Source organism: Crocodylus porosus, unplaced genomic scaffold (genome assembly GCF_001723895.1).
Source record: "Crocodylus porosus isolate Cpor-Errol unplaced genomic scaffold, CroPor_comp1, whole genome shotgun sequence".
Classification (NCBI taxonomy): Eukaryota; Metazoa; Chordata; order Crocodylia; family Crocodylidae; genus Crocodylus; species Crocodylus porosus.
In genome coordinates this window covers 8,851,007-8,870,346 of record NW_017728916.1, presented here as the reverse complement: position 1 = coordinate 8,870,346, position 19,340 = coordinate 8,851,007, and the positions used below count along the sequence as shown (strand labels likewise).

General features: G+C 43.2%; 1 protein-coding gene across 1 annotated transcript in view; it reads left to right on the top strand.

Annotated features, from left to right (window-relative positions):
* Positions 1-19,073, top strand: part of GPC4 (glypican 4) — a gene marked incomplete at its 5' end in the record, with an annotated part of 96,143 nt that extends 77,070 nt beyond the window's left edge. The window contains 6 exons of the mRNA XM_019536168.1: positions 7,148-7,313; positions 14,478-14,608; positions 14,849-14,995; positions 15,548-15,684; positions 17,590-17,765; positions 18,406-19,073. Of these exons, the coding sequence (XP_019391713.1) occupies positions 7,148-7,313; positions 14,478-14,608; positions 14,849-14,995; positions 15,548-15,684; positions 17,590-17,765; positions 18,406-18,611 (963 nt within the window). The remainder of the gene's footprint in view (positions 1-7,147; positions 7,314-14,477; positions 14,609-14,848; positions 14,996-15,547; positions 15,685-17,589; positions 17,766-18,405) is intronic.
* Between the last annotated feature and the right edge of the window lie 267 nt (positions 19,074-19,340).

Below are 19,340 nucleotides of genomic sequence, written 5' to 3'. Positions count from 1 at the left end.
AGAGAGAGAGAGATGGAGCAAAACTCAATTAAACTTCTGTTTTATTGTGCATTTATCTTCTGGACTTCCATGGGGTAGGACCTTGGCCTTGTTATTAGCCACACCTTGAGCTGAAGCATGAATTGTAGAAGTGAAAATATATTAAGAGCTTCAGTCTTGGCCTTGTTTGTCTGCACTGCTCCAGTAAGGAAGGACCTGGGCTTCTGCCCATGAAGCATTTAAAAGAACAAAATGGGTTTTGGAGGTAGGACAACTTCATTCATTTTGCCAACTTTCATTTTGTAGATCAAGACGTTTTGCTTTCTCCAGAATAGTTGGTAACTTAAGTGGAAGCTAACTGGCCCCAAATGAGGTGTTGCGAGTGAGCTGGTGTATGAAAGGGAATACTAATCCAAAGGTTGACATGGCATTTCTTTAAAAATGTTGGATTTTACACATTCTCCTGTCATGTGTGCTTCCATACACCAGTGCTGTGCTAGTGTACACTTAAGAAATAAAACGGGTGCATCTGTTCTTGCTGCCAGTGCTTGGGTCAAATCATAAGGCTCTGATGCTTGGAAAGGAAATTTTTTTACAACTTGATTTAAAAATCTTTCCTGCAGAATGGTGTACGGTCCGATTGCTGTCGCCCCGATTGCAGAATGAATCCACGGGGCCTGCTTACAAGTTAACATATTGCTTAGCTCGAGGAAAACTGGAGCAAAACAAATTACCCATCTGAGTTGGATTCAAAGTTTTGGAGAAAGAGCAATTTGCAAATGTGCAATTGCCTCCTTTGATAACACATACGATGAACCGAGTGATGAATGTTCCAGCAGATACGAGCTTTGCCAAACAGCTTTGTGTGAAAAGCCAAATACTGGAAAAATAAAGCCTGGATCTTTTAAGCAGAGTGAAGCATGCAGCCCCACTCACGTTGGCTCTCGTGAGAGAGCAAGGATGTACAAAGCCCTGCGCCAGGGAGCTATATCCATTTCCAGGGCTGGGGTCCTGGGATGCTTCATTAGGATGTTCAACAGCAGAGACCCACCCAAACGCACATGGGTTGCCAAGGCTTTAAACTACGAGTCCTGAGGAATAGAGCCTGGCTCGGGGCTTGTTGCTTTCTGGGCCTGTAGATTCAGTCTCTTTGAAGGTGGCCTTGGTTGTCAGGCTGTTTGCAAATTCATTGGGTGGGTTGGTTGGTCGGTCGGTTGGTTGTACGGATAAGGCTCTTGGCCTGATGTTTTTCTGGGAGACGTGAGCATTTGACTGGTGAAACTTCTTAGCAGAAAAGCCATCTGCATGTAAGACCAGGCATTTCACTAATGATTTGGAAACATTCTAGAGATGCAATTACAAACCACCCACTCCAGCCATTTGACCGTAAGCCAGGATGAAAGTAACTAACTGTGCTTAATTGACAGGAAATTTCTGAATGACTTAAAAAAAAAGAAAAGGCTAGTTAAAAATTTATTTTATCCAATCTAGTGAATGAGGGTAGGAGGGTTCTGGACCGTGGTAATTCTGTGCAGTGTTTAAAGTAGTTGAAGAAAAAAAACATAGCTTGCTCCTCACTTGACTTTGCTCGTGTGAAATCCCGTTTGCAAGGAACGGGCTTGAGACAAATGCCGAGACTGGTGCCAAAGCACGTCTGTTAACAGCTTTTAATTGTCACGTTTGACAAAATGTATCAGCATGGACAAATTGTGATTTACATGATGAAACCGCAGAGGTGATGGATTGCTGTAGTGACAAGGAACGTTATAGAAAGTAAATACGTTTCACAAGATAAAAGGAAGGTCTTCGAGTGCATGTACTCTCATTGTAAGCTTTTCCAAAGTATGTGCGGCAGTGTACTACCTGACCTGGCATTGCCTCAAGTAAATCCTCTTCAGCAAATAAAGCTTTCTTTGGAACTCTGCTTTATTAGAAAGGGGATTATTTGGTGTTGAGGGTCACTCTGGAGTAGAGTTTGAATGAACTTGAGTTTCTTTCCAAGATAAACACAACCTCAGAACAAAGCGGATCTGGGTTTATGGTTACATACAATTGTGCTTTAAGGGTTTGCACCTGGCATTGTGGAGGGTGCATTAAAAGCTTGTGAAGAATTGCCAGCGCTGCATTTGGCACGTCCTGCTGCAGTTTCACAATCGGGCCGGACTTGGTACTGGCCTTTTGCCAGGAGCTTGATAAGGTTTTCATTGCGGTAATATGCAGCAGTTAAGCATTTGCTGCTGTGGCAATGAGGTGTAATTACTTAATCTCCACTGAAACAGTCTCTTAGAGCTGATCTCTACCTGTATCTTTTGGCTGGATTTTTTTTTTCTTGAAGGCAAAAAAAAAGGGCCAGAAAGATGGATTCGTTGACTCCCTTATCTCCGGCTGCATCTTGCAAAATACTTGTGTGTTCACTTGTTCCATAGTATAGATTAGTTATGATAAAGTCATGACATCGCAATGGGTTGAAGTTGGGCCAGTGTTGTGTTTCCTCAGCTCTGCGTTGGTTCCAGATGTTTGCGAGGATACCTGGGGGCATCTGTTGCAAACCGGAGAGCTGGGTGTGGAAATCACCCACATATCATCTAAGCAAGCAATCAAGGTTGCGATTAAAAGGAGAAGTATCTTGAGTGCAACATCTGAAGGCGTCTTCTGTTTGCAATGCCCTGCCTACATATCCTCTAAAATCCATAAAGGATACAAAACCTCAAAATCTAGATGCCACTAGATTTCTCTTGCATCTGCCCAACGCTTAGATAATAAAACGGGAAGAACGCTGCCGGCAGGCATAGATGATGTGCTGTCCTGAAGGCAGCGTGGTGATATCTCCAGTGAGAAGGCGCTTGCCACTGAATGGATTGAAATAGGGGGATTTTTTTTTTGTCAAAGGAAAAATTGAGCTCGGTGACCCCAATCTCTGGGTGTGGGAATACTGTGTGGATTCTCCCCAGAATAACTTAGGCAATTATAGCCCATCTGGCTGGCAGATGATACCTCTGTGACATTCTGTTTTTGATTTTTCTACCATAAATCATCTGATTTGGCTCTTCTCCATCATTCCTTCTCGGTGTTTGAACTGGTTCCTCGTTAAGGCAGAGCTTCTTGCCTAATAAGCTGCTTTGTTATGGAATGTATTCCCCTGCTAAATCTTTCAAGTCCAGCCTTAAAATCCAAAGATTCTTCTTTCCTCGTGAGTCGTTTCTCATACTTCTGCTATCCTACTTTCTGCAGAGCCAAATTGCCTTTTGTTGGCCTTGATTTTCTCTGTAGAGAGCTCGAATGCTCTGAAAGTAGCTGTATTGGAACCAATTTATGGAAGTCTATTTTTTAATCCAGAGATTGTTCCCAGATCAGGAGTTTCACGAGAGGGTTTTTTTGGTTGGATCCAGATGCATGTAACCAAGTCCCTTGAGGACCACTCATCTTCTGGAAGTGTTGGAGACTCATCTGAAGGCACCAATTTTGTAGTGAATCAACACTAAGGAATATTGCTTACGTGCACAGGTGTTTGACAGATCCTTGCTTTCTTTTAAGAAAGATGATCTGAAATTATGGCTGGGGTTGAACTAGATGACCTCTGAATGTCTCTTTCAGCCCTAATTTTCTATGGTTCTGTATATGATGGATGGCCAGAAGAAATATCTCCATGTGACTAGGAGGTAGCGCTTTGCTGTTCATTGTTGATTTGCTTTTTCAATGTTATTGCAGTGTTGGCTATCACAGAGCCCATGTAACAGCCATCATTCCTTGGCAGTGAGGCTTGTGGATCTGTGCCATTGGGTTCCTGTTTTCTGAAGATGTGGAGGCAGACCAGGGCTGTCGATCAGCATGGGTATGGCTCCACATAGGAGGAGTTGCTCAGATTTCATCTCTCTTTCCAGCTCTTCCTCCCACAGAAGAAAAACATTGGTTTCCATCTCCAGGCCCTCAGGGTCTGTGATTATGAGCAAAGGGGATTGCCTTTCTTTGCTGGTCACTGGGGTTTCTTTATACCCCCCGCTCATCCATCTGGAGTGCATCATGATGGAAAAAGCCAGGAAAACAAGGGAAGTCAGAAACTCTTATATCCCTCCCTATAACTAAATGCCCGCAAATGTTTCTGAAAATGCTGGTGATGGGGATAGCCTCTTGCAGACTCAAGAGGTCCATGTCTCTATACCTTCCTGGACGACTTTCTTAACCAAACCACATCCAGGAAAGATGAACGTTACGGAAGAGTGGCGCAGTAGGCACAAAGTCAGATCGCACACAGCGGGAACTGTATGCGCTGGTGTTTCGTTTCCTGGAGAAGGAACTTGGTCTCCCAACAATAGATCTGTTTTCCTCCTACCTGAATCACAAGGCTTCGGGGATCCCCAGCAAGATCGTAAATTCATGGCCACAGCTGGCTTGTCGTGAAGACTTCCCACCCTTTCATCCTCTCACCAGAGCACTGCAGAAGGTCGGGGGAGATGCTGTAGTCTATCGTACTGGTAGACCTGTTGTAGCCAGGGAGGTCTTGGTTCACCAACCGTCTTGATGAGCTTCTCATCTGCTTTCCATCTAGCCGGAGTAGTATGGTACAAGGGCATTTGATCGTGCATTGAAATCAACTGAATTTAAGCCCAACTGACCGGTCCTTGAGTGGAGCTTTAGAAGTGGAAGAGGTGATTCAGGTGGTTCTCCACACATGTATTTTCCAAAAAGAAACCTCCTAACTTATATTTGAGAGACCTGCACTTTGGCCGTGAATTCTCAGATTTCTTCAGCAGCCTGACAAATAGTTGGAAGCATTTTCCAACTATTTGAGTTGGTCTAATAAAAGGTATTAGATTTACCCAAAGAACCTTGTCTGCAGATTTCTTCAGAAAGATGGTCTTGGACTCGGCCTGGCAGGTTGGACACGTGGAAGACAAGCTTCTGCTCTGTTTTGCATTCTGAACACAGCAGGTAAGTAGAGGATTTCTCTTTGGTCAAATGTGCAGCGTTTTTGAGAGCATCTTCATTTCTTCATGCTCCTGAAGTTCTCAGAGCCCTTTCCTGGGATCTTTACCTGGTTCTCATGTCATCATGGGACATCCACTCATGAAGGTGTCTCATTATTTTCCAGCCATTAAGGTGGCCTTTTCTAAAATAGTTGTGTCAGTGTGTGGGTTTTGCAAGTCAGGAGCAGTGTTCCTGGCATATCAATTAATACAGTGCTTTCCATAAACACCAAGTGGTAATCAGACCTGATCCCGCTGTCCTGCCATCGAGGGACACTTTTGCTCCGTGGAGCAAGTGAAATGGACCCTTCATCCTTGTGCCCAGGCGCAGCTCACCTTAAAGAAAAACCAAGGCATAGTTTGGACATATGCAGAGCTCTCACAGCTCTGTTTAGAAAGAGAAATGCTTTGGTTGGATGTTATCATCTAGGGTCAAGGGGGAAGAAGGGCTCATAATCTTTCCTTTCCCAATGGCTAAGATACTGTATTTCCAAGAAGTCCGAAAGCCTAGCTGTCATCTTCCAAAATTGGAGTGTGCTCCCTTAGGATTGTGCCAACTTCATGGGCAGAAAAATAGCCTTCCTTCTGCAAGTTATGTGGTAGGGAACCACTCAGCCATTTGTTCAGACAAGTTCTTGCTGTTGGACATCCCAGTTGTCATCAAGTGCTGCCTTTTGCTAGTTGTCATCGAGGTGCTTTTGCTAGAACAAACCTTAGTCACTGCAAGACCTACACTCATCTGGTGGTGCCAGGATTTAAATAAATCAAATCTTCTTTCGAGGTTTCTGAACTCCTTTGTCATCAAACTTCTGTTTCCAGTCCTCTAGCAGATGATACCACTTGCTGCATTTTACCAAGTGATCACAACACTCATCGTGTCCCCCCTCCCCCCATAAAGCAATCCAAAAATTAAAACCCTGTCTTTTTTCTTGGCTCATACTCGCAATTTATTGTTTAAAAAAATCTTAGTCCTAGTGTTAAAACACTGGAGAGATTTAGCTGTTACCCTTCTTGTTTTATTAATACACTCTACATGATTGCTTAATTGATGCTCGTATGGACTCTGGAGGGTATAGTTCTGTTTGGCAAGTAGCACTTAGGCACACAGTTGTGTTGGCGTGAAGGTATTTTGGGCAAGTCATGTACATCTGCACCAGGCTTGCCTTTTATGTGACAGTTGTTTCACTTACCAATCTGAAGCTTTGCCAAAGAGCAAATAAAATGTGAATGACCGTGTGTCACTCTTGAAAATAGAACTGCAGAGGATCTCTGGGGTTGTCATCACCCACTTCAGATACCAGTGCCGGGGTGAACATGAGCAGAAGACCTGGAACGAATTAGCTGAATTTGTTCTCTGTCCTAACTCTGGTGTGAAGTGCCGAAAGCTCAGCTGTAACTTCATTGAGACATGAAAGTAGTCGTATTATTTAATGTGGCTGAGTACTTGCTGTAAAGTAACCTGGGTATAATGTTGTAGTGTGCAAGGGTTTGGAGTTGGAAAAAAACCTGCCCAGAGAAGGAGCAGGATGGAGCATGGTGCTCGGCGAAGGAAGGAATCGGCAGCTGTGATGTTTCCTGCTGGTCAATTAAAGAGGGAGTTGGCAGTAACTTGCACATAAAAGTTTTTGCTTTCCATTGCTCAGGCTCTTTTATTAGCTTTTTTTTGAGCTTCCATCTTTTGCATCAGAGGTTGCTTTGTTTGTAGCTGCATGTAGGGATGGGCCCAGGCACTTTGTTTCAGTCCTGGATTGCTTGATCTCGCCCTTTTTTTTTTTTTTTTAAATTCCCTTTTGTGTCCCAGCTTCATTAAGAGCTGCGACACTAACACTAGGGGCAGAGGTAAGGTTATTTGGGAAATGCCGGATCTACAGTCACCCATCTTTTGAGCACTTGACTTTGCAAACTAACGGACATGGTTTAATGTTGCGTTACCTTTTTTGGTTGGTGCTGTTCCATTTTGATTTAAATTCTGTAGCAAAAGGACCTCCTAAATAGCCTTACACCCCCAAGGTGTGGTGTGTAAAACAACTTTCTGCAGTCACCGTGGTTTAAGGCTGAACCCTCTAACAGCTGAGCTGCAGCCAGGAAACCAGACCTGACCCTGGGGTTTCTCCTCCGATGGTCTTTCCTACAGTGGTACAAATGTGATTTCTTTTTGTGACTGACATGTAATTGCCGTCTCTTTTTCTTTTGCTCTCTTAAAGGTGAACCCAACTCCCCAGGGTACCCGGGCGCTGCTGAAAATGATGTACTGTCCACATTGCCGAGGCCTCGTCTCCATAAAGCCATGTTACAATTACTGTTTTAACGTCATGAGAGGCTGTTTAGCTAATCAAGGGGACCTGGACACAGAGTGGAATAACTTCATAGGTGAGATGGTAGGGGCTAAAACTGAGTGCGGAAGTAGATGTCTGATGGCTGTTACCTGTGAAAAACTGCCTTTACAGGTGGTCCTGAAGATGCTCCTTTGCTTTTTACACAATGACCGTAACTATTTTGTTTCAAGTGGCTGTAGGAGATACCAAGATGGTTGCACTGCCTCCTTATCCTGCAAACCTTTGCACCGCAATCGTTCTCCCATTCACATTGTTCCTCAAGGACACTGACTTGCAATGTACCAGTCACCAATAGAAAGGCCAGCCTTTTTAATGGGGGTGGAAAAAAGTAGGCTGTATGGGTGAGAGACCAACCGGACCAACTCCATGCGTCTGGGCAGCTCTTCCTGTCTGAGCCCTCACGTCTAAATGAAGTCCTGTCTATCCTTCTGTTTGGTTGTGGGGGGGTAGCCGGGATCTGGCATGGTATCCAGGAGCAGTGTTTATGGCCAAACAGCGGTCTGTAAGAAAAATGCTGCCCCAAAGCAACGTGTTTTGTGATGGAGAGGTGCAGTCTCCCAAGATTTCTCACGCCCCCAGATGTGCTTAACAAGGCTTGCTGTTTTGCACCCATAGGTGGGAGACTGTAACCTGCTTTCCCCTGTGTGACTGCAGCTTCCCCTCCTTATCGCTGGCATTTCTAATGCATGTGCTGTGTTCCTTTTCTATGGCATCTGCATAACCACTCTCTTTGCAAAGCATAGATGCACTTTCTTTTTGCGGCTCCTCTTATCTTTGGGCTGCCCTTCCCCACCATCCTAATCACACTCCTGTCTTTCCTAAAGGCTCATTCCTTCCAGGGAGTTCCTGATCCTGCCTTGAGACAAGGGCCCGTGCAAGAAGACCTCACGAGGTCTCTTCCAGTCCTGTTTTCTCTGATAAGAGTTGAAGGCTGGCAAAGGTGATGGATATGCACCAAACTTCAGAGCAGACCAGGTCTGCGCCATCCTGCAAATCTTGATCTCTGGCCATTCATCTCCATGTTTATGGGCCTCTTTGTTCATCCTGTCAAATTGAGTTTGAAATGTCAGATCTCATTTTGGGACAGATTTTGGTGGTGATGTACCTTTGCCATTTCTGGATATAATTGATATTATCCAGCCCCCCAAATGCTAATGCTCAGAGCATGTTTTCAAGAGGACTCTGGATTTGTTTGTCAGACACTTCCTTAGGGACAAGCACCTCTCTCCTTATAATGCAGATTAAAGCACAGATGTGAAGTATACTGCACCATTGAGAATGCAGCAGTGCATTTCTGTAGCAATGAGACGTTTGAAGACGTATTTGCATAGAAAAGATTTCCCACTCATTAGGTTGTATATGTAGGGGGAAAAAGGAAGTGTCTGGTAATTGGCGTATTTTAATATTTTAAGCTAGATTTTCATTTAAAAGCTATAGTTATGCCCAGTTCTAAACACACATTTTTTGCTTAATTGTCCACATTAACTGGATATATGCACGGTATTTTCAGAGGAAGGTTTCGCCTGCCTGTTTCATGGAGGGAGCTAATTACCACTTTAACACTATTTGCAAGTGCAACATTAAATTAGGCTTCAGAGAGATCCTCAAGAGCACTGACACTCTCTCATGAGAACATTATTTCAGCCACAATGGTAGCTGAAATAGCTTAAAGCTGGAAGACATGTAGGCAACTAGTCCAAGTAGAAAAGAGGAATCCCATGAAAGGGAAAGCATAATCCCAGAAAACAGACAAAAGCACAGATAGCTAATTGCTATAGGTTGTATGCAACTAAAAAGTAAAGTCGGGGAGAGGCGGCAAGCCATGTTATATGAATGAGCGTCTTCAGGATTTGCATACAAAAATCCCAATTATTACACAAGACAAAATAAACAGATTGGAAGTGTCATTTCTCCCCAGATAATCTCCCCCCCCTTCCCCAAATGTTATCTGCCCACTCATTGCTTAAGTATTTGATGTTATGCTTGCAAATGCATTTACTGCCAAAACTCTTTGTGTTACTTGTTTCTGGGTTGGTTACTTTTGCTGCAGAAGGCAGACTTTGAAAACATTAATATGTGCTCTCTGTAGACAAATTTTAAATTATCTTGTTTGCTGCAGAAACAGAAAGGATTCATTAATCAAGAGGCAAAATGCCACATTTTAATGGTTCTGTGTAAATATTTTCCGTTAGGAGTTGACTAGTTCTAAGCACTCAAACGGAATAATTGAGCAAATGCTGGGAATTTGATTTGCCTTCAATCTTAATTTTCCAGTTTTGCAACACAAACTATACAGAAAATAACATAGGATTTACTGGGGGTGGGGGCATGTATTAGTGTGCTGGCCTGTAGACCTATCCCCTGTGTATTGAATATTGAAGTATGAGAGGACTTCAGATGATGGGCTGCCTTTGCTGCCCTTTTCCTAATCTGCATGCTTAACAAAACCAGAATTTTAGAGACCATTTTTTAAGGATGGCAGAGCTTATTTTTGCATGCGCTTTAATTGCACGTCTCCTTCCCTCTGCTTATCTTTGTTGGCCCAATACTTGCGTACCTAACTCACGTAGGTGTGTAGTCCCTTGGCAGTCAGTAGGACTGTCCAGGAGCTGAGATTGAAGCTCTGGTAGACATCCTACTAGGATCAGGCCTCCCGTGTGTATGCAGTTCAAGGTAGAGACCTTTTGGGAAAACCTGATACGATGTTGGAGTGTTTCCTACAAGGTTTATTATAATCTCTTCTGTCAACTAACCACCTTTTAAATTACTTCCGAAATGTATTCTTGGCACAGGTCTGAAGCAATTAGACAGGGGCATACTTTGCTACAAATAAGCTGCTGGAAAAAGCCCCCAGCCTGAATGAACAATGCTGATCTCCACTGCCTTTTCATGATTTTTTTTTTTTTCCACAAGGGTTTAATTTACTCTTAGATGGCAGAATTCAGTCTCAATGTACATCTCTCTAGCCCTACTTTGTGTGCCAGGAGCTCCTTTTTTCTCTTTTTTTTTTTAAATGACTATTGTTAATGAATGGTCAAGGCCCTTCCCCCCCCCCCTTTAAATCGTGAGGTTAAGTCTGAGAACTGCCTTTTGTTCTTCAAGTCAGACAGTGAAGCTGAAGATGTGGGTTTCTGATTATTGGTGGCACAATGCAAAAGAATTGCTTTCTTGAGCAAGAGCAGGCTGCTTTGTTGCTGTGGGTCATCTCAATGCCAGTAGCAAGGACAAATTTATGCAGGAGGAAAAGGCTCTTTAAGGGATGGAGCGATATGTTTTTTCAATTCACTCCCATCTCTGCCATGCGGAGAGGAAGCGCGGGCTTTACTGTGCTCCGCTTGCAAGTAAAGCGGAGGTCTGTGCTGCGTTTTGCACCCTGCCGCCCTTTTGTGGGGCACGTCGCACACTCCCAACCAGCTTGTCCTCATTCATAAATATCACTGATTTCAAACCAGGTTGTAGCCTTATTAGTCTAGAGGGAAAGGCACTCCGGACTCAGAGTGGGGATGATCTCTTTTATTAGACCAGCATGTTTTTTGCAATTAAATTTTATTTTATTTTATTTATTTTTTTTGGCAAAAATCTTTTTGGTTTAATAAAAGAGATCACCTCTACTATGAGCCCTGATTGATTTTGAACCAGGGGAAGCTTGCTGGCTTCCCCCCGCTTTTTGCAACGAATTACGGGTAGGTGCAACTCGTTCCCTATCACGTAGTGGAGCCACGCTAACGTTATTTTGAATCCTAGCCAGCTTTATTCATGTCAAATGTTGCTGCCAGAGCGGATTTACTGTTACTTATGATTGCTGGCAGGACACTAGCCAGTTCCTAGCAGGAGGTAGGAACTACTCGGATATCCCCCAAATAACACTGTGGCCTAGATACAGGTTTCTCTCTTCCTTTCTTTCCTTTTTTTTAAATTTTATTTTAATGAAAGTTTATGTGCTTTAGTGCTTCTTGTCAGGATCTATCACTACTACTGAAGAGCTACAATTGAATATATTCTCCAAGGCCAATTATTACTTTCCTTATCTTTTATAGCCAGCTTTGGCCCCTCTGCTGGAGGCCGAATGCATTTTCTATATCAGCAGTCAAAGCGGAGGCTGCATTCCTTAGCTGTGATACATGTAACGCCATGGCACCATAAGTAACAAAGGCCCCAATTCGCTCTACATTCCCATGCTCTTGTGTATGGCCTGCCCGGCTCAAAGTTTACAAAGACGCCAAGCAGCCAGAAGAATTGGGGTTTATGTTTCCTTTCAGTCTTTCACAAACACTTTATTGATCTGGGGCCTTTCCTGGCCACTCGGAGAATTAAGTAGTTACAAAATGGAATGATTTTCTTGTTAAAAACTATACATGATGCGTGTTTATTATCTGTCCATTCATAATATTTTTATCCGAAGTGAGTGGCATCCTCCAAATTACGACGGGATGCTCTTTATGGTGCCTGCAACCCCCCAAAAGCTTTGACAGTGATGAACACATTTGAGTTGTGCTCCACTTGTTTACAAAAGTCTCCATTTGCTCGCACATCAAAAGCATTTTTCTCTCCTCCAGCACAATGGTATATTCATGCTAGCAGTCATTACTCAGAGATTTGAAGCATCACTTTATTGGAGCCCACCACAATACAGTCGAAGACTCTTTGTTTCATTTGTTATTACCTTTTTGGGGGGGGAAATGTATTTAGTTTAGACCTGTTTGCAGTCCCTAATGCCTGAATTCCAGCCATGCTGTTGCAGGACCTCTGTCATTATCACCATGTGTGTCTGTGTGCTGTGTGTGTGTGTACTAGCACTCTGTGTGTGCATGTGTTTTCATTTCCTATGGATTGCAGGAGTTCTGGCATTAATGCTGTGTGATGGTGTTGGTGGTGGGGATTTATTAGCAGTCTTTGCATGTATGTGTTTGCATTTCCTATGGATTGTAACAGCCCTGGCCTTAATGCTGTGTGTGGGTGTGTGAGCAGTCTTTGCATGTATCTGTTTGCATGTCCTATAAATTATAGCTGCTCTGGCATTAATGCTCTGTGTGCATGTGTGCATGTGTATGTGATTAGCACTCTTTGCATCTATGTGTTTACACTTCCTATAGGTTGTAGGAGCTCGGGCATTAATAGTGTGCATGTGTGCATGTTAGCAGTCTTTGCATATATGTGTTTGCATTTCCTATAGATTGTAAAACTCTGGTATTAATGGTGCATGCGTGTGTGCGTGCACATGCAAGGACATTTGTGTTTTCTATAAATTGTAGCTCTCCTCAGATTTGAGTGCTTAAATATTAGCATTGTGGCTGAACTGAGAGAGACGGAGAGAATCCACTCCTGAATGGTGGCACGATTCTCAAGGTTGAAGTTAATTGCAGTTTAAATTAACCGTGCACACCCAACTCTAATAGCAACCCCTTGGAGAGAATTCCTGATCTGTGGTAGCTGTTGCCTATTCAGTCAGCCAACCCTCAGAAAAGACCTGTACAGATTTATTTCTATTTTGAAGAATTGGGATTATGGGGCTAAAACACTTCCTCTACAATGGTTCTTTTTAAAATGTACAGGTATCGTACTTATACTGGGATTTTTATTTTAAACAGAGTGACTAAAACCTGTTTAATAAATGGGATCTCTTTATAGGCCTTTAAGCACTAATATAAAAGCACAGAAGTTTTCTGCCCCAATAAAGGGACTATGTTCTCTGAGAAGTACTTGAATTTGGCACAAATTAATTCTTTGAACGTGAAACGCCCATTGCTGCGTAATGGGAGTGAACAGCCATATCATCGGTTTTGAGAGGGAACTCCTGCACAGCCTTTTTTTTTCTTTTTGTAAGGGACCATTGCAGTCATGGAGTCTGACCTCCTGCATAATGCACAAACCCTACGGGTTCAACACAAATCGTTGACAAAATTGCAGGTTTGTGACCATCTTCTGACAAAATGAGGGAAGGAGGTGGGAAAGGGCAACAGAAACGACTGGGATGGAGGGGCTGACTTGGCGTTAGCGATGCTTTGGCTTGGCTAACAGCCGTCTGTTTGGTAACATCAATCTGCAAATATTTGAAGTGTGTAAACACCAAAGAGGGAGCTGACTAATGGCCCTAGCATGGTATAAGGGACACTGGGCCTGTGTGATATAGGAGGATTTAAATGCAAATATAGATGTTGAACATGAAGAAAAACTTCCTGCCAATAATAACTGCCTGAAGAAAATGGTAGAGATGCCCTAGCTAGTGGACACGTTTAATGCCGTATTTGACAAATACATGTGCATTGGGGAATGATTGTGCAGTGACAGCTACCATCCGTCTTTTTTCATCTGCTTGCCCTGAGTGATACAGGAAAGCAGGCTGTTAGTCCCAAGCTTTTGGCTGTGGTCGCGTGTAGCGTCCTTGTTGCAAAGGGTGCAAGCCAGGGAGCAGAAACCTTTGATTCCTCATGCGTGCAAAATCCTTCCTTTTTATCAAAAGTCCCAAACTTCAGTTTTGTAGGTTCCAGGCACTCTTGTCTGATGTCTTTCTTCGGGATGAATAATAAGCAAGCCAATATTTTTGTCCTAATGCCGAAAATTATTTATGGTGTAATGGGAAGATAAAAGCCCTTTGTTATAAATAGAGGTTTATTCTAATGTGGGTAGTTGTTGTTAGGTTGTGTTAGACAAGTGCATTAGAGAATACTGTGATTGTTCTCTCTGATCAAATATAGATTTTGCTGCATGTAGTTTGCATTAAGTGTTTCTAACATTCGGGCCCAAGCTTTCATCTGAATCCCTTTACTTTTACTTGCTGGAATAAGATCTAAAAGCCTGAGCGTAGAGCACGTTTCCTCAAGACGCATGCCGATCAGCAGTGGCATTTCAACAGCTCGCTCCTGCCCTCGCGTGTCGTCCCCTCTGTTTTCGTCAGCCGCGATAGGCCTCTCATCCTTGACGGCAGTTGAACCACCGATGAGTGAGATTCCTTCGAAAAGATTTCTTGACAGAGCGAAACATGTGCTTGTCCAAGTGCAATGGCCCGGAGTCTCAAAATGCAATGTTAGGTTGCCTTTTTAAGAGCGATATGCTAAAAGACAGCTGGGTTGTGGGCATCAGGGAAAGGGTTTCTTTAACTCGAGACTTTGCTTTCAATGGGCTGCTGTTTGTACTTGCCTTGTGCTGTGCTTGCCTTTTCTCCATTAAAACACTTCATGTCTGCCTCTTTCCACGTTAGATTCCATGTTGATGGTAGCTGAGAGGCTGGAGGGCCCTTTTAACATCGAGTCAGTCATGGACCCGATTGACGTGAAAATTTCTGATGCCATCATGAACATGCAGGAGAACAGCATGCAAGTGTCTCAGAAGGTAAAACGTCAATGCTTTACAGTGGCTTAAAGAGAAATCCTGTTTTTATTTCTCCAGCACATGATATTCATCTCTGCTAATGGAAAATGTCGCCTTAAATGCTTTTCTTGTGTCTTTAGCACTGTTTTATTATTTTTGCGTGGCGCAGTAGTGTTTGATTGATGGTATTTGGATAAGAAACGTAAGGGAAGGTCTTGTTTGAATGCCTGTTTTCTAAAGCTACTTCATTAAATTGCATAGGTTTTCCAAGGATGTGGGCAGCCTAAAACACTGGCCCAAGGCCGGACCTCTCGCTCGGTTTCTGAGAGCGGTTTCAGCGCTCGCTTTAGACCCTACAATCCAGAGGAGCGGCCAACTACAGCTGCTGGCACGAGTTTAGATAGGCTGGTGAGTGCATGTTGACCTGTCGAACTGCTACAGAACAAGCTCTGTTCATAATGCACATAATGTGCTTTGTCACCCCCATGGTTAGCTTTGGCAGGCCTAAAAGGTAGCTTTTCCAGGTGAAGGCTTTAAATGAATTAAGAAGAAAGGGTGTGCATGTCTGCGTGTGTGTACACACGTGCACAGCAGTCTGTCTGTTTTCCATTTTGTCACTTTAAAAGCAGTGGAGGGAAATCGCAGGGATCTGAAACTCTTGAAAGGATATAATCTACTTACAGGTCTAGACAGGAACTAAATCAGCACTTGCTTTCCAGGTAAGTGCTTGTTTTACTGGCTTCCCTTCTGAAAGATAGACTTCTTGAAAATCTGGGTTTAATTCTATATTGAAATAAAATAAACCCAAACAAGCCCAGAGGCTGTTGAGTCTGATGTGACGACGCCAGCCTACGTGCACTGAGGTTCTGGCCTACACGTAGCTATTATGATGTAACTCCATTTCCAGCTTCCTCTGCGGGGATTAACTTTGATGTTCTGTTTTCTTTTTTTTATTATTAGGTCACTGATGTAAAGGAAAAGCTGAAGCAGGCCAAAAAGTTTTGGTCCTCTCTGCCCGGCAACATTTGTAACGACGAGAAGATGGCTGCCGGCAGCATTAATGAGGACAAATGTTGGAACGGGAGTGCCAAGAGCAGGTTGGAAGAGTTGACTTAATTCACCGTCTTTTCACGGGACACTACTTCAGCCTTCCAGAGTCTGCCTGGTTGCATTTTGGCTGCCTCTGACTTTGACTTCGGTACCTCTCTTGGGTGCCCATTGTAGTACTTGCATAGTTCACACCATCCTTTCTTGGACAGGGCAATGCTCTTATCTTCATTTTACAGCTTGAAAACTTAGGCTGTGTGGTGGCTAAGGACATGCAAGGAACAATGTGGCAAACAGGGGGATTGAATGTGGGTATCTAGTGCAATAACCCTTGGACCATTCTGCTGTTCATCTGCCCAGTACCTGCTTGGGAGGTAGCTTATGTAGGGCACGTACTTTAGTCAAGAAACCACAGAGTGTTTCTGATACGCAGGCCAGGAAGAAACTCTTCCAGTTCCCAAAAGCGTATGGTGATCCTCAGCACATTCTTCTCTGGTGACAACTGGTTTAGCATTGTGAATACCTGACCTGTCTTATTATAGTAGACTAGGAGAGACGCATGCACTGGGACAGCTTTGTTGGCATTTCAGGTCTGATCCTACACTGCCAAAGCCAGGGTAGAGCTGGGCAAAATTTTTCATACAATAGTTTAGGTTGAAAAATAGCCTTAAAATCCACCTCTATTCAAAAGGGCAGTTAAGCAACCATTTCACACACAAGGCATGTTCTTAAATCTAATTGACTGGCCTCCCCTGGGCCCACAGGGCTTTGGAGTATTTGTTTCAGCGGGACTTAAGCAAGCTCCCAAAGTTAAGCACGAACTTACATGCTGCCTTGGATGAAGATGCTTTCCTGCATTGGGAGCTGCTGTCCGAACAATCAAGGTTGCATTTTTCCAGAATGAGTCTTCCATCAGGTAGATTAACAGGAAAAGTGAATTCTAACAAATTAGGCAGATAAGGTTCTTTGGGTAAATGTGGTATCTTTTATTAAACCAACTCAAATAGTTAGAAAAATTCTCCTTTGCTATTTTCAGCTATTTGAGTTGGTCTAATAAAAGGTATCACGTTTACACAAAGAGCCTTGTCTGCCTATGTCCTTAGGCAGACACAGCTGCAACCTATCCCCTTTCTATCCAAATTATTAATTGTCGGGTTGATATGAAGCAATGAATTCTCTCTCAATTTGTTATTGAAATCCTGGATAAATAAAGTTCTTTCCCTCTGTAGATGAAGATGATTTTTCATGCAGAGCATAAATTTTCATTTGAGCATGATCATTTAACACTTAAAACCAAAGAGCTAGACTGCATCTTTCTACCCTGTGTTGCTTCAGAACCACATATTCCCACGAGCCGCTTTTGGTCTGATCCTGGTCAAGCCAGGCTAATAGCAATGCAATCCTCCTTTTAAAACCAATAAGGAACAGTGCTTTGTGATACTCGATGCCACAAATCTGATTACACAAATAATCTGCTTGTTGCTAGAGTTAAGCAAATTGGATATTCAGTCCTTTTGTACGATTTCAGTTCGCTGAGATCTTAACTCTTAGCCTGAGACTTAACACTAATAGGTCCAGACTTTGATGTCAGCCATGCCAGTGCAAATCCTGAATACCTCTTTCACCATCAGTTGATTTTCCAGGTTCAGACTGGTGTAATTAAGATCAGACAATGTTGTTCCCACTTCATGTCTATGGGAACGTCATGCAGTCATGAAGCTGAAAGATCAAAACTCTTTAATCAGTGCCCAAATGGGAGAAAACCCCATTCTGGCCTTATGAGTGATTTTATTTTAGGAATTCCAGGCCTTTTTGGTAGCAAAGAAAATCCTGTTTCCCTTGTGTCCTGACTGAAAGTAGGCCCATGTTTGAGGCACGTTAAGAAAACTCTCCCAATCCTTGAAACGCTCTTCATGACAACATGCATCCTAATAATGGCCAACTCTACTTTTCAGGTATGACTTCGCAGTGACAGGGAATGGCTTAGCCAACCAGGTGAATAATCCCGAGGTAGAAGTTGACATCACAAAGCCAGATATGGTGATTCGTCGGCAAATCATGGCCCTTCGAGTAATGACTAATAAAATGAAGAATGCTTACAATGGAAATGATGTCGACTTCATCGACATAAGTAAGTATGGGTCGTCTTTGGATGGCATTGCCTTGTCCATCCAGAGGGAGGTGATATGAACCGGGGATCCGTTACCTAGTGGTGGAGGGTAGAGAAATGGGGTCCTTTGCTGTGCCCACGGGGAAAGCTTACTATGCCCAGAAGTGGCACCTTTGGACATGCCACGTTGCTCCTCACCGGCCGTCTCTAAGCCTAGGAGCAGTTGAGCTGTGTGCAGTTGCAACCTCCAGTGGGTTAATTAACTTGTTGGCCCTATTGCTTTGTAGTGCTAACTGGCCCAGCCAAAGCTTTGTGTGGATGCCACAACACCACTTCCATTACGGAGGCAGCTTGCTGGAGTGCAGAGTGCTTGAGGCAGGCATGCCAAGTTTGCACTGTAAATGCATTCCCTGGTATTTGTCCAATATTTTCCCTGTACGGTACAAGACGCTGCTTAAGCATGCGTTTCACATAGGCACGTACGCAAGGAAGTCCATGCTCGATCCCAGAGATGCCATGAGTTCAATTGGGTTTCAGCAAGCGTTTGAAATGAAACCTTTTAGTAAAACCAAGACTTGTTTTTCCTGCTCTTTCCTGAGTTAGGCAGTTTTGTTCAGATCCGTGCGGAGGGATGCAAATGAACTGCGTGTGTTCTCTATAGGTGACGAGAGCAGCGGAGAAGAAAGCGGAAGTGGCTGTGAGTTGCAGCAGTGCTCTCTGGAGTTTGAGTTCAATGTGACTGAAATTACGGGAAACACCAAGAATGATAAAACTGCAAACACTTCTGCTGCCACCAATCTTGGTCTATCAGCAATAGCCTTCTTCTTTAGCATTTTGTGTTTGGCCCTGCAAAGACAATGGAGATAACTGTGCAACCTAAGTGGGGAAAAAAGACTATTATCAAAGTTAAAAGGCACCCATTCTCACTTTTATACCATCTAGTGACTTTGCTTTTTAAGTTAATGGACAACAGTGTACAGTTTTTACTATGTTGCCACTGATTTTAAAGTATTGATTTTTCTTGTCATTTGCTATTCTGGGAACAACAGGGACTTGGACTATTAGTCTGTCCTGTTCACCAAGAATCCGTGTGAAAGGTGGCTAACAAAGTGTATATACAGACCTGTAGTTAGCTCTGCTTTTGTGTTTTTATCACTTTTCCTTTTTTTATTTTATTTTACCACATTTCTTATGAAAAAAAAAGCAAAAAACAAACAAAGGAAAAAAAAAACACCCCAGAGTCCTATCTTGGCATGTGACAAATATGTGTTTCTGAAATCTGAAATATCTGTACAGAAGCAAGTTTTATTTATCATGGTATCTTATGGGCGGGGGGTGGGGAGGGAGTAGGGGGTCAGGGACAATCGCCCAACAAGCAAAAGATGTTTCATGTACTTCCCATTTATCTGTGTTATGTTAGTTGCCTTATCTGGAGGGAAATGGAAGCAATTTTTCTTTATTATACAGTAGACCAGAATGTGAAGGTGTCATGGGTCTGTCTACCATATGCCCCATTTGCATGAAGCATTAATACCAGGAGCAGGTTATACTTTCTTTACAGGACATTTGGTTACGTTAGAAGAGAGCCAGAGGATA